The sequence below is a fragment of the Protomyctophum bolini genome (genome assembly GCF_963924005.1).
Source record: "Protomyctophum bolini genome assembly, chromosome: 16".
Lineage (NCBI taxonomy): Eukaryota > Metazoa > Chordata > Actinopteri > Myctophiformes > Myctophidae > Protomyctophum > Protomyctophum bolini.
The window spans coordinates 14,824,427-14,837,608 of record NC_137877.1 but is presented as its reverse complement, the minus strand read 5'-3'; the positions used below and the strand labels follow the sequence as shown (position 1 = coordinate 14,837,608).

General features: G+C 52.1%; 1 protein-coding gene across 2 annotated transcripts in view; it reads left to right on the top strand.

The window, feature by feature from the left end:
- The window catches only part of ttn.1 (titin, tandem duplicate 1), a 168,336-nt gene that overhangs the window by 102,539 nt on the left and 52,615 nt on the right, over positions 1 to 13,182 (top strand). For both annotated transcript variants that reach the window (XM_080784967.1, XM_080784968.1), the window contains 16 exons: positions 395 to 674; positions 1,060 to 4,623; positions 4,902 to 5,222; positions 5,628 to 5,912; positions 6,262 to 6,567; positions 6,723 to 6,886; positions 7,193 to 7,514; positions 7,959 to 8,234; positions 8,725 to 9,021; positions 9,307 to 9,609; positions 9,841 to 10,143; positions 10,287 to 10,574; positions 11,012 to 11,326; positions 11,611 to 11,910; positions 12,318 to 12,623; positions 12,817 to 13,104. In XM_080784967.1, the coding sequence (XP_080641093.1) occupies positions 395 to 674; positions 1,060 to 4,623; positions 4,902 to 5,222; positions 5,628 to 5,912; positions 6,262 to 6,567; positions 6,723 to 6,886; positions 7,193 to 7,514; positions 7,959 to 8,234; positions 8,725 to 9,021; positions 9,307 to 9,609; positions 9,841 to 10,143; positions 10,287 to 10,574; positions 11,012 to 11,326; positions 11,611 to 11,910; positions 12,318 to 12,623; positions 12,817 to 13,104 (7,918 nt within the window). The remainder of the gene's footprint in view (positions 1 to 394; positions 675 to 1,059; positions 4,624 to 4,901; positions 5,223 to 5,627; positions 5,913 to 6,261; positions 6,568 to 6,722; positions 6,887 to 7,192; positions 7,515 to 7,958; positions 8,235 to 8,724; positions 9,022 to 9,306; positions 9,610 to 9,840; positions 10,144 to 10,286; positions 10,575 to 11,011; positions 11,327 to 11,610; positions 11,911 to 12,317; positions 12,624 to 12,816; positions 13,105 to 13,182) is intronic.

Below are 13,182 nucleotides of genomic sequence, written 5' to 3'. Positions count from 1 at the left end.
ATGGCTTCTAAATCTGACAGTTTTATGAAAAACCCTATGTTTCTGTCAGTCGTCAAACATTTTCATGTCAAGGACCCCCAAAATTATATGTAATTGCCCGCCGACCCCCATCTGAACAATATGTTGTTTCAGGGACCCCCCAGAAGCAAAGATATGAATAAAAAGCGTTCACTTTTAAAGAATATATATATATATATATTCAATTTTCACGATGAAAAACGAATTGCAGATCTACAAGCTCGTAGCGCTGCACTCAGTGCTGCGCTATGACCTTGTAGATCTACTATTTTTCAATAGCAAAATTATACCATAATGCTTGAAAACACCAAAAGGGGTTCCCGACGGTCCCGAATGGGTTTAATCAATCAATCAATCAATCAATCAATCAATCCAGGTGCCAGAGCTGCTGCTGGACGCCAACATGTCCCGGGACCACCTGGCCATGCTGGGCACCCGCATCACCCTGAGCGCCGCCGTCAGAGGCGTGCCCCTGCCCACGCTCAGCTGGAAGAAAAACGACGAAAAAATGCCCGTCCACGTCATCGTGGCCACCACGGCCGGCGGCAGCAAGGCCTTCATCCCCGTGTGCGTCCGGCCCGACTCGGGCAGCTACACCCTGACGGCCGAGAACCCCGTGGGCACCGTGTCGGCCACCGTCAACGTCCTCGTCCTGAGTGAGTACCGTCTGTCTGTTTAAAGGCCTATTCATAGTCTAATATTTTCGGTGGTGAGGTGACCACCTGGAGCTGTATCAACGTGGAGCGTTCGTTGGTCACCTCACCACCGAAAATATTAGACTATGAAATTATGAATTACGGGGTGGCTAAATATGCTTTTTTTTTTTTTAAAGTGATTTCTCTATTATTATTTACTAGGCCATAAATTATATCTGGCCGCAAAAGATCACAAGATCTACTGAATGTAAAGGGGGGATACTAGGGGGATGCCATTCTGCGTGTCATAGGCTCAATATGTCAGTTTGTCTTAAGTTGTTCTTGCTGTCAGTTGTCTTTGTGTAATTCTTATGAAAATTAATTTCCTTTCTCTCTCCTCCTCCAGACAAACCGACCCCGCCCAGAGACCTGCTGATCTCGGAGGTGACCAGCGAGAGCTGCTACCTGACCTGGAAGGTGCCCGAGGACGACGGAGGCGCCGTGGTCTCGCACTACGTGGTGCACAAGAAGGACGTGGCGTCCGATACGTGGGTGCCCGTCTCCCCGGCCAACAAGAAGCTGTCCCTGATGGCCCTGTACCTGGTGGAGGGCACCCAGTACCTGTTCAGGGTCGCCGCCGAGAACCAGTTCGGCCGGAGCGACTTCACCACCACCAAGCTGCCCATCAAGGCTGTGGATCCCCTGTATGCCCCCGGCCCGCCCAAGAACCTCCACCACACCGACGTGGAGAAGAATGACGTGTGGCTGGCCTGGGAGTGGCCCGAGCGCACCGGAGGCAGCGCGATCACCGGCTTCATCGTGGAGCACCAGGAGGAGGGCCAGGCCGACTGGGTGACCTTCAAGACGGTCAGCGACAGCCGCAGCCACGTCACCGGCCTGGAGGAGGGCAAGACGTACCGCTTCCGGGTCAAGTCTCAGAACGCCGTGGGCGTGAGCACGCCCGACACCACCGTCCCCATCACCTGCCAGGAGAAGACCCTGCCACCGGCCATCGAAGTGGACGTGAAGCTCATAGAAGGCCTGGTGGTGAAGGCCGGCAACGCCATCGTTCTCCCGGCCACCATGGTCGGCATCCCCACGCCCACGGCCAAGTGGCTGAGCGACGACAAGGAGATCGACCCCGAGGGACGCATCGCCATCGACACCTTGGGACTGTCCACCATCCTGAGCATCCCCACGGCCGAGAGAGGGGACACTGGAGAGTACGTCCTCTCCGTGTCCAACCCGGGCGGCAGCAAGACCGTCGCTCTGCATGTCACAGTGCTGGACGTCCCCGGACCCCCCATCGGTCCCGTCAACATCCTGGAGGTGACTCCAGAGTTCATGACCATCCAGTGGAGGGCACCCAAGGACGACGGTGGAACGCCGATCATCGCTTATGTGGTGGAGAAGAAGGACACGAAGAAGTCGTGGGAGCCCTGGTCCGTGGTCAGCTCCATGGGCACCGCCACCACGGCTAAAGTGTCCAGGCTGGAGAAGGGTCGTGAATATATTATGCGCATCCGCGCGGAGAACAAGATCGGTCTCGGAGCTCCCCTGGAGAGCTCTCCCACCATCGCAAAGAACCTGTTCAATCCACCCGGCCCGCCAGGCTTCCCAGAGTGCTCCGACATCACAGAGAACGCCGTAACGCTGGAGTGGCTCGAGCCGGAGAACGACGGAGGCAGCCCCATCAGCGGCTACGTGGTCGAACGCAGAGAACTGACCGGCAAGTGGATCCGTGTCAACAAGACCCTCGTGATGGACATCAGGTACAGGGTCTGTGGCCTGATGGAGGGCAACAGCTACGAGTTCAGGGTGTTCGCAGAGAACGTGGCTGGCGTTAGCCAGCCCTCGCCTATCTCCGACCCCATGAAGGCCACCCGCGCCCTCTCCAAGCCCGGACCTCCCGGCAACCTCAAGCTGAAGGACTGGAGCAAGGCCCACGCCGACATCTGCTGGACCAAGCCCAACCGAGACGGAGGCAGCCCCATCCTGGGCTACGTGGTGGAGGCCCAGAAGCAAGGCAATACCAAGTGGGACAGAATCAACAAAGACCTGATCACGATGTGTGCCTACAGAGTGCCGGGCTTGGTCGAGGGACAGGAGTACAAGATCCGCGTCAGAGCCAGCAACATGATCGGGGACAGCGAGCCCAGGGATCTGGCAGAGACTGTCCTGGCCAAGGACATCCTGGTGCCTCCCGAGGTGGTGGTGGACTGTTCTTGCCGTGACACTCTGACCGTCAGGGCAGGCCAGATCATCAGCCTGATCACCAGGGTGAAGGGCCGCCCCGATCCCGAGATCACATGGTCCAAGGACGCCAGGGCGCTGGGCAGAGAAAAGCGCATTGAGATGAACAACAACTACCCTATGTGTGAGCTGGTCATCAATGACTCGGTCAGGTCTGACTATGGAAAATACACAATTTTGGCCAAGAACAGCAGCGGACAGGCGGCGGCCACCGTCATCGTCAACGTGCTCGATATTCCAGGGGCCGTCCAGAACCTGAAGGTTGCCTACGCGACCAAGAAGTCCTGCATGGTTTCCTGGGAGAACCCTGAGGACAACGGAGGCTCCGAGATCACTCAGTACACCATAGAGATGCGTCAGTCCAGCCAGAGAGGATGGACCATGGCGGCCAATGACTGCACCAAGAGAATGTTTAAGGCCAACCTCACGGAGGGCTGCGAGTACTTATTCCGCGTCTGCGCGGCGAATAAGATTGGCGCCGGCCCCCCCACCGAGTCCAAGACGGCCATTCTTGCTGTCGACCCCATTGAGAAACCCAGCGAGCCCAATGACTTCCAGGCCGCGGAGATCGGCAAGACCTTCTGCTACCTCAAGTGGAGGAAGTCGGATTACGACGGTGGCAGCCGCAACCTGGGATACCACGTGGAGAAGAAGCCCAAGGAATCTGAGGAGTGGGAGAGGCTGCACAAGGGAGCCATCAAGGAGACGTACTTCATGGCGGACAGATGCATCGAGAACCAGATCTATGAGTTCAGGGTGCAGGCCAAGAACGAGGGAGGAGAGAGCAACTGGGTGACCACGCCCGAGATCCTGGTGCAAGAGCACCTGGCGGAACCCGAGGTTAAAATTACACCCGACGGCACTGTGGTGGTGAAGGCCGGAGACACCGTTAGCCTCGAGGCTACGATCAAGGGTCAACCACAACCCGAATTCAAGTGGACGAAGGACGAGAGCACGACCGGGCTGACACGGGGTGTCAGGATGACATTCGAGACCACTGCCGGTTACTCTAAGCTCCTGCTTACGGGTGCCAGGCGCACGGATAGCGGCAAGTTCATCGTCACGGCCACCAACAGCGCCGGAACCGGTGTCGCGCACTCCGTGCTCAATGTCCTGGACAGACCCAGCGCCATCCGGGACCTGAAGGTGTCCGGTATCACCACGGACAGGTGCCACCTGGACTGGGAGGTCCCTGAGGACGACGGCGGCTGCGACATCTACAACTACATCATTGAGAAGTGCGATAGCAAGAGGGGCGTCTGGTCGGTGCACTCCAACGCCGTCATCACCAACAAGGCCAAGGTCACGCGTCTCACCGAGGGCAACGAGTATATCTTCAGGGTGCGTGCAGAGAACAAGATGGGCCCCGGTCCCGCCGTGGAGAGCGAGGCCATCGTCGCCGGCACCCAGTTCAACGTGCCGGGAACTCCCGACGCGCCGGAGGTCACCAAGATCGCCCGGGAGGAGATGACCGTGGAGTGGTGGAAGCCCGACAAGGACGGAGGCAAACCGATCACAGGCTACCTGCTGGAGAAGAGGGAGGAGCACGCCATCAGGTGGTCTCCTGTCAACAAAGACGCCATCGACGGAACCAAGCTCACCGTCACCGGCCTCCTGCCGCTCCACGACTACCAGTACAGAGTCAAAGCAGTCAACGAAATTGGACTCAGCAACCCGAGCAAGCCTTCGAGAACGATCACCGCCAAGGACTCTGTTGGTACGTCATCAGTCAATACTATTACATTACATACAAGTAACTGTATCTGTCAAGTCAATTTTATTTGCAGAGCAATTTAAAATAAAATTAAGCAGAACATTTAAAAACAAGAAATGTTGATCAAAGTGCTGTGCACAGCATACAAATATAAAATCTAATAAGATATATGAATTTTATACTAGTATTTCTCAAGCCATACTGTGAAAAGTAACAATCTACGAACAAAATGTACAAATAAAAACCCCCATCCCTCTCTTGTTCTCTCTCTCCACCCACAGAGGTCCCGGCTCCCCCCACCGACATGAAGGTCCTGGACAGCACCAAGTCCTCCATCAGCCTGGGCTGGACCAAGTCCGCGTCCGACGGCGGCGCTCCGCTCATCGGCTACGTGGTGGAGATGAGGGTGATGGGCAGCGCCAAGAAGGGCGACGACGGCTGGAAGAGGTGCAACGTGGCGGCCCAGCTGGTGATGTGCGAGTTCACCGTGAGCAGCCTGGACGAGGAGCCGCTCTACGAGTTCAGGGTGTCCGCCCAGAACCAGGTGGGCCTGAGCGCGCCATGCGACCTGGGCGCGCCCGCCAAGCCCAAGGAGATACTCGGTAAGAAAGACCGTTTCAATATCGGTGCTTGTCAAACTATTTCATGTCAAGGACGTCCAAAAAATATATAATGTTAATTGACCGCCGACCTCCCCATGTGAAAATATGTTGTTCCAGGGACCCCTCCCCATAAGCAAAGATATTAGTTAAAAAAATGTTTGCTGTGAAATAATATATAATCAAAGATTTGCACACGTTTTCAAGATTAGAAATGACGCCACGGCCTGGCCTCTGTCTAAATGACCTTCTCAACACACTGTGTACCTGTGTGTCAAACAAAGGCCCCAGATGCCTCTGTCTAAATTACCTTCTCAACACACTGTGTACCTGTGTGTCAAACAGAGGCCCCAGATGCCTCTGTCTAAATGACCTTCTCAACACACTGTGTACCTGTGTGTCAAACAGAGGCCCCAGATGTGTCGCTGGACGCCAACATGAAGGAAGGTGTGACGGTTCGTGCCGGCTGCCCCATCAGGCTGTGCGCCACCATCCGGGGCAGACCCCCTCCCAAGGTCACCTGGAGGAGGATGGGTCTGGACAACGTGGTTAGGAAGGGCTACGTTGACATCATAGACACCATGACCTTCCTGGTCATCCCCGACAGCACGCGCAACGACTCCGGGAAGTACTCCCTGACCGTGAAGAGTCAGGCCGGGGAGAAGGCCGTGTTCGTCACCGTCAAGGTTCTGGGTGAGTGGGTGGATCATCAATATATCAATGTACAATCGACCAGTTGATAAATGTACTGCTCATCATGAAATTCAATTTTTAAGGCCATTCAAATCACATATATCAAATGGTAAATGGTGCATTTATATAGCGCCTTTATCCAAGGCGCTTTACATGTAATGGGCATTACATTCACACATTCATACACCAATAGTGGAGGAAACCATGCAAGGCACCAACCAAGCACATCAGGATAAAAAAAAATCATTGTAGTTATAGGAAAGCACGATTGCTTGTGTGTATCGAGTTGACTGTATCCAACAGTACTGTCTTAATCTTAATGTCGATGGATTTACGTTCCAACAAACAGACACCCCGGGCCCCGTGCAGAACGTGGAGGTGTCCGACATCAAGCAGAACTCCGCGGAGCTCAACTGGAATCCTCCGGAAATCGACGGAGGGAGTGAGATCCTCCACTACAGTGTGGACAAGCGCGAGTTCAGCCGCAAGACATGGGCCTGCGTCAAGGCCGAGGTTCCACTCGACAAGCTCCCCTTCAAGGTGACGGGCCTGATGCCCGGCGGCGAGTACTACTTCAGGATCCAAGCGGTCAACCAGTACGGCCCCGGAGTGCCCGTGGCCACGCCAACCGCCATCGTGGCCTGCGATCCTGTCGGTAAGTAACTAACCGCCAAGATGCTACAGCAAGTGTCGCAAATAAATACTACAGCACTACTACTGTATGTGCATTCATATAACATATTATTATTAACATTAACAGGGGTAGAAATGTGTCTTGGTAAAATAATAATAAACGTTTTTTTTTTTCAGGCAAACCTGAGCCTTGCCAGAAGATCGACATTTTGGAGATCACGAAGAACAGCGCCGTTGTGGGCTGGGTGAAACCCATGCATGACGGAGGGGCCAAGATAGACGGCTATGTGGTGGAGTACCTGGACCTTGGACCTCCACCCGAACCACCCAAGCCCGTGGAGGTTTGTTCAATCAATATCTATACGCTGTAACATCTCAGGTTACATTAAAAATCACACCCGTGTGAAGTGAGGGGCGCTCTTATCATCGTATGACGTAGCATGTCTATTTGCTCGTCCACATATGACGTGAATTCTCCATTCATTGTCAGTGGGAATTTAATGTTTATGTAAGACGAATATATACGCTAATAGCTGAATAGCCCCTCACAAATAAGTTTAGTCTTAGTCACGTACACGTGCGGCTGCTGACTAAAATGTTAAATTGATTACGCACGATAAACATGAAATCAATTATCTCTATTAAAGGTTCCCGAAGAGGTTGCTGAAGGAGGAGAGGTTGCTGAAGTAGGAGAGGTTGCTGAAGGCGAGACGGCACCTCCTCCACCCCCTCCCGCCCCGGAGCCAGAGGAAGAGGAGGAGGAGGAGGAGGAGGAAGAGGACGAGGAGGAGGCGAAGAAGAAGAAGGAGGCGTTGTGGAACACCTACACCACGGTGAAGGGCCTTAGCGTCTCCATCAGCGGACTGAAGGAAGGAAGGAGATACAAGTTCAGAGTAGCCGCCAAGAACATCATGGGGCTCAGTCTGTTCACCGAGACCAAGGAGGCCTCCGAGATCAAAGAGCAGTTGTGTAAGTAAACCCATTGAGACCAGATTCTAGAACACGTCTCCTAAATCCTGAAAGACTCATCAGTGGTGCTCAAACTTTTTCATGTCAAGGACCTCAAAAATGATATGTAATCGGCCGCCGACCCCCATTTGAAAATATGTTGTTCCAGGGACCCCCCCCCCCCCCCCAAAAAAAACAAAGATTTGAGTTAACAACGTTCGTTGAAGATTTTCACGATTTTTCAAAAATAACAGCGAGTGCTGCTTGTAGATCTGCTATTTTTCATCAGCTAAAGTTTAAAATAATGGTTTAAAGTGGTTATAAGCTAAAAGCTTAGTGGATTCATCATTCCCCACTAACGTTCACTATGGGATGGCACCATTTCCGTGCCATCTCCGTCTAGAAACTACTGCTGAGATAGAAGCCATTGTTCTTGCATTAATTATACCTTTTTTTTGTTTCCAGTGGAACCAAAGATCGTCATGGCAGAGACCACCGGTGCCAAAGCCGGAGCCAAGCTGAGGGTGGAGGCCCTGGTGTCGGGAAAGCCCGCTCCCACCTGCAAGTGGATGCGCGGTGAGACCGCCGTGGTTTCCTCCAGCCGCCTGGCCGTGCACAAGTCAGGCAACATGTGCGTCCTCATCATCAAGGACGTGACGAGGACCGACACGGGAGACTACACCCTGGTGGCCGAAAACAACGGCGGCAAGGTGGAGCAGACCATCAAGATCGTCATCAAAGGTCTGCATCAGTAACGATAACGATAATGATAATATTATCATATAATCGGACAGGGAAACCTTGTATGTGCAAAACGGTTATTCTTTAGAAAATATAAGAGAGAGAGAGAGAGAGAGAGAGAGAGAAAACATGTTCCAGTGGATCCAGTGTAGTTATTAGTCACAAGCTCTTGTTATTAACAAACCCACAGACAAAAGATGAAAAAATTGCAATGCATTGTGAGCTCGCAGGTTCGCAGCTCGCAGATTCTATTTTCGCTACTTTTGCGTGGCATTCTTGCAAAAAACAAAGTAGGGCATTCATTTACGAGAAATGTTGAAATCTAAAAGCAATAATGGCGATACAAGGTTTCTGCCCGACAGCAACCTACCATTATACAACATGAATATAAACTAAACTATTAGCGAGTAAAAGGTTGATGTGAAGCAGGGGGGTGGGGGTGGCACACGACATTCTAATGGACGATATTCTTTGCCTATCTGTCACACAGACATCCCCGGGCCTCCGGAAGGTCCCGTGGATATCAGCGACATCGACTCGGACGCCTGCACCCTGGCCTGGAACAAACCTCTGGAGGACGGAGGCAGCCCCATCACCAACTACGTGGTGGAGAAGTCGGACCTGACCAGAGGCGACTGGGTCAGCGCCGTCTCCTCCAACAAGACGGGCTGCAGGCTGGGCAAGCTCATCCCGGGGAGGGAGTACCTCTTCCGCATCCGCGCGGAGAACCGATACGGAATATCCGACCCGGTCCAGTCTGACCGCATGGTTGCCAGGTTCCCCTTCGGTTGGTTTCAAATTATTATATCTCTATATCTAGTGATTGTCCGACAATCATATCTGCAGTATATCCAGTGATAGTTATCTAGAATTGTAGATTAGTAATGGTTACGTCTAGAATAATATCTATATCTAGGTAGAATTATATGTTGAATTATATCAATTATATGTAGAATGTTATCAATTATATCAATATGTAGAATTATATCAATATCTAGTAATTGTTCTATAAATAATTATATACCTATCCTATTTAGCTATATATATTAATAATGTAACGTCCATCCCACAGACCTCCCCGGTGAGCCCATCGACTGCCGCATCAACAAGTGCAACAAGGACTGCATGTTTGTGGCGTGGGACGTGCCCGAGAGCGATGGCGGCAGCCCCATCACGGGCTACTACATCGAGAGGAAGGAGAGGAACAGCCTGCTGTGGGTGAAGGCCAATGACACGGTGGTGCGCTCCACAGAGTACCCGTGTGCCGGCCTCATCGAGGGCCTGGAGTACACCTTCAGGGTGTCGGCCATCAACCGAGCTGGGCAGGGCAAGGCCAGCAAGAAGACGGACTTCGTCACCGCCAGGACCCCTATTGGTATGTTGGCGTTTTAAATCCCCCATTTAAACCCTCTTTATACCGCTTTTTCCAAAACTACTGCTCTATAGTTAATGGACCTGAGTTTGAACTGTACTGTACACTCTTCTTTTCACTCTACACCCCAAGACATCTCTGAAAAACAATCTAGGACGTGCACATTTATAGCATAAAATGTAGCAGGGTATGTACAATGATAAATCATCTATCATAATAATCTCTTGTTTTCAGACACCCCGGGTAAACCCGACATCCTGGACGTCACCAAGAACAGCGTGACGCTGATGTGGACCAGGCCCAAGAACGACGGCGGCAGCAAGATCATGGGCTACTACGTGGAGAGCATGAGGGTCCCGGGGGCCGAGGTGTGGCTCCGCGTCAACACCAGCAGCCAGAACTGTCCCCGCGAGGAGTACACTGTCACCGGCCTGGAGCGAGAGCTCTCCTACCAGTTCAGAGTGATCGCCAAGACCGTCGTCAACGTCAGCAAACCCTCCGAACCCACGGACCCTGTGCTGGTCCAGGCCGAGAGCGGTGAGATTTATTATTAGTAGTATTAGTAGTATTAGTAGTAGGAGTAGTAGTAGTAGTAGTAGTATTAGTAGTAGTAGTATAATAACCCATAGCACAACAATAACCGACCATCCTATCTCCCCCCCCCCATGCCTGGGCTGCAGTCCCGCCCAGGATTGAGCTCAGCGCCAAGTTGGAGGCGGGTGTGACGCTGAAGGCAGGCGGCACGGTGCTGCTGGAGGCGGACGTGTTCGGTAAGCCCATGCCCCGTGTCACCTGGAAGAGGGCCGACGACAGCCTAAAGACGGGCGAGGGACAGACCGTCAGCCAGCAGCGGGAGCACTTCTCCCTGGAGATGACCAAGGTCACCAAGGAGCACAGTGGCACCTACACCATCCTGGCGGAGAACGCCAGCGGGTCCAAGACCGCCGAAGTGGAGGTCAAGGTCCTGGGTAGGTCATCCCGGATGCCTGTTAATGTCGTGATATGTCATATCATATCACGGCGAGAGTTGGAAATCTGTTCGCAATCATATCATTTGTATAATTAATGTAATTATTCATTCATTCTCGCCCATGAATGTTAAGAATGTTGTTTAGATGCTACGGTCACCTGGTGTCCTACTTTCTAGGCACTACGCTCTTCTCTCTGCACTCTATTTGTGTGAGCATTAGCCTGGAGTTCATGCTCACTCTTATTATTACAATATTTTGATCTTGCACTTGTAAGTCGTTCTGGGTACGGGCAAAGTGAGTTTAACATGGTTTAATGCAAGCAGACAGGACTTCCGGGGTTGATGATGATGTCACGTGCATACCCTCTATTGTATCTTGTACAACATGACTGCGCATTCTAAAGCCCCCCCCCCCCATCTCTCTGTCGTTCTCAGATGTCCCTGGAGCTCCTACTAACGTCAAATACACTGACGTGTTTGCCACGAGCATCGGCGTGGCGTGGGAAGCGCCCCTCCTGGACGGCGGCGCGCCCGTCACCAACTACATCGTGGACAAGCGCGAGACCAGCCGTTCGGAGTGGGCCCAGGTGGCCGCTAAGATCAAGGGCGAGGAGGACGTTCCCGTCTTAGAGTTCACGGTGCAGAGGCTGATCGAGGGCCGTGAGTACCAGCTCCGCATCCGCGCCGAGAACAAGTTCGGAGTGGGAGAGGCCTTCGTCACCGGCCCCATCTACGCCAAGAACCCATACAGTAAGTCCCCATGCACGGGAACAGTATAATAACCCAGAAATAAAAACCCAGGGCTAATAATGATTTCATAAATAAATCTCTAATAATCAAAGAAATTCCATAAATTAGAAAATAAATGTTTAAGAAGTAGTGAATGTGACGTGTTGTGAGCTTCTAGATCGGCTATTTTCACTAGTTAGAATATCTTCATTTCTCTTTTGGGTCACGGGCTTAAAAAGTTCAGGAACCACTGGTCTAAAACTAACTGACAACCAAACCAACCCACCGTGTCCCTCTCCTCCCAGCTGTCCCCGGTCCGTGCGAAGCTCCTCTGATCACTAATGTGACCAAGGAGAACATGACGGTGAGCTGGAAGGAGCCCGCGGACGACGGCAAGTCCACCGTCCTGGGCTACATCCTCGAGAAGAAGATGACCAAGGACATGGACTGGACCAAGGTGACCAGGACGCCCGTGATCGAGCGCACCCTGGACATCACCGGCCTCGCCGAGGGCACCGAGTACGAGTACAAAGTCACCGCCGTCAACAAGGCCGGGCCCGGAGTCCCCAGCGAGCCGGCCGCAGCCTACGCCCTGGACCCCATCAGTAAGAACTAAACACAAACCTCCCCATTCACCAGAACTTTACACTGTGTGACTTTACAAAATAGGTGTTCTTTTGGCCTACGTCATTCAGAAAGTAAATTAGTCTAAGTCTAAAGTGTAATCCTATTTAATTCAATGTAATCATATTATTTTACATACAGTGTTATTTATATAGTAATAAACATGAATTGTTCTAAACTTTATTGGTGAAATGATTAAGAAATATCATATACCGGTAGTTATTTAACTTTTCCTGAAAACCTTAAAATATTTACTTTAGCCATTAGTTTAAGAAGGGGACGATTTTGAGCTTCAATTTAAAGGTAGTGTACATAAGTGGACAATCTGCTGCTCTCACCTCCACACAAAACAAACCACTAAACGGACTCTCTCTAACCCCCCTTTCAGCCCCTCCCGGCCCAGTGGTGAGTCCCGGTGTGACCGACACCACTAGAGAGACCATCAGCCTGGCGTGGGGCGCCCCAGCCAGCGACGGAGGCAGCCCCGTCCTGGGCTACTTGGTGGAGTGCAAGAGGACCGACAACAAGGACTGGATCCGCTGCAACGTCCCCAAGAACCTGAAGGAGACCGGCTACACCATCCAGAACCTCATCTTCAAGTCCGAGTACCAGTGCCGCATCTCGGCCGTCAACAAGGTCGGCTTCGGCGAGACGTGCGAGGTGCCCGGCACGCACAAGGTTCAAGACGTCGTGGGTAGGTTTGGCTCGACTTATTGGAGACTCACTTGTGTCTCTAATGTAAATGTTTTGATTACCCCCAATTATCATGAGAATAGAGACACTACCACAAAGGTTTTAATCTGCATTCTGTCTGCGGTCTTTAGGCAAAATTCAATCATATAACGATTTTATTTGTATTTTTTTTAATAATAATCTATGTCCTCCAGTTCCTCCGGAGGCAGAGCTGAGTGCGGAGCTGAAGCAGGTGCTGGAGCTCCGTGCCGGAGAGACCATGCGACTGTACGCCACCATCAAAGGGCGGCCCGTTCCCAAGGTCACCTGGGCCAAGATGAACTCCAACATCAAGTCGCGCCAGGGCATCGTCATCAAGTCCACGGACACCGACAGCCTGGTGCAAGTGGAGAGCGTCAACAAGTACGACGCCGGCAAATACCTCATGAATCTGGAGAGCAGCGCCGGCATGAAGATGTACACCATCACCGTCAAGATTTTCGGTGAGTTTAGATTTTTGTTTATTACAGTACAAGTACAAGTACAAGCGGGCAGTGATTTAACGTGCCTATAGTTCATTT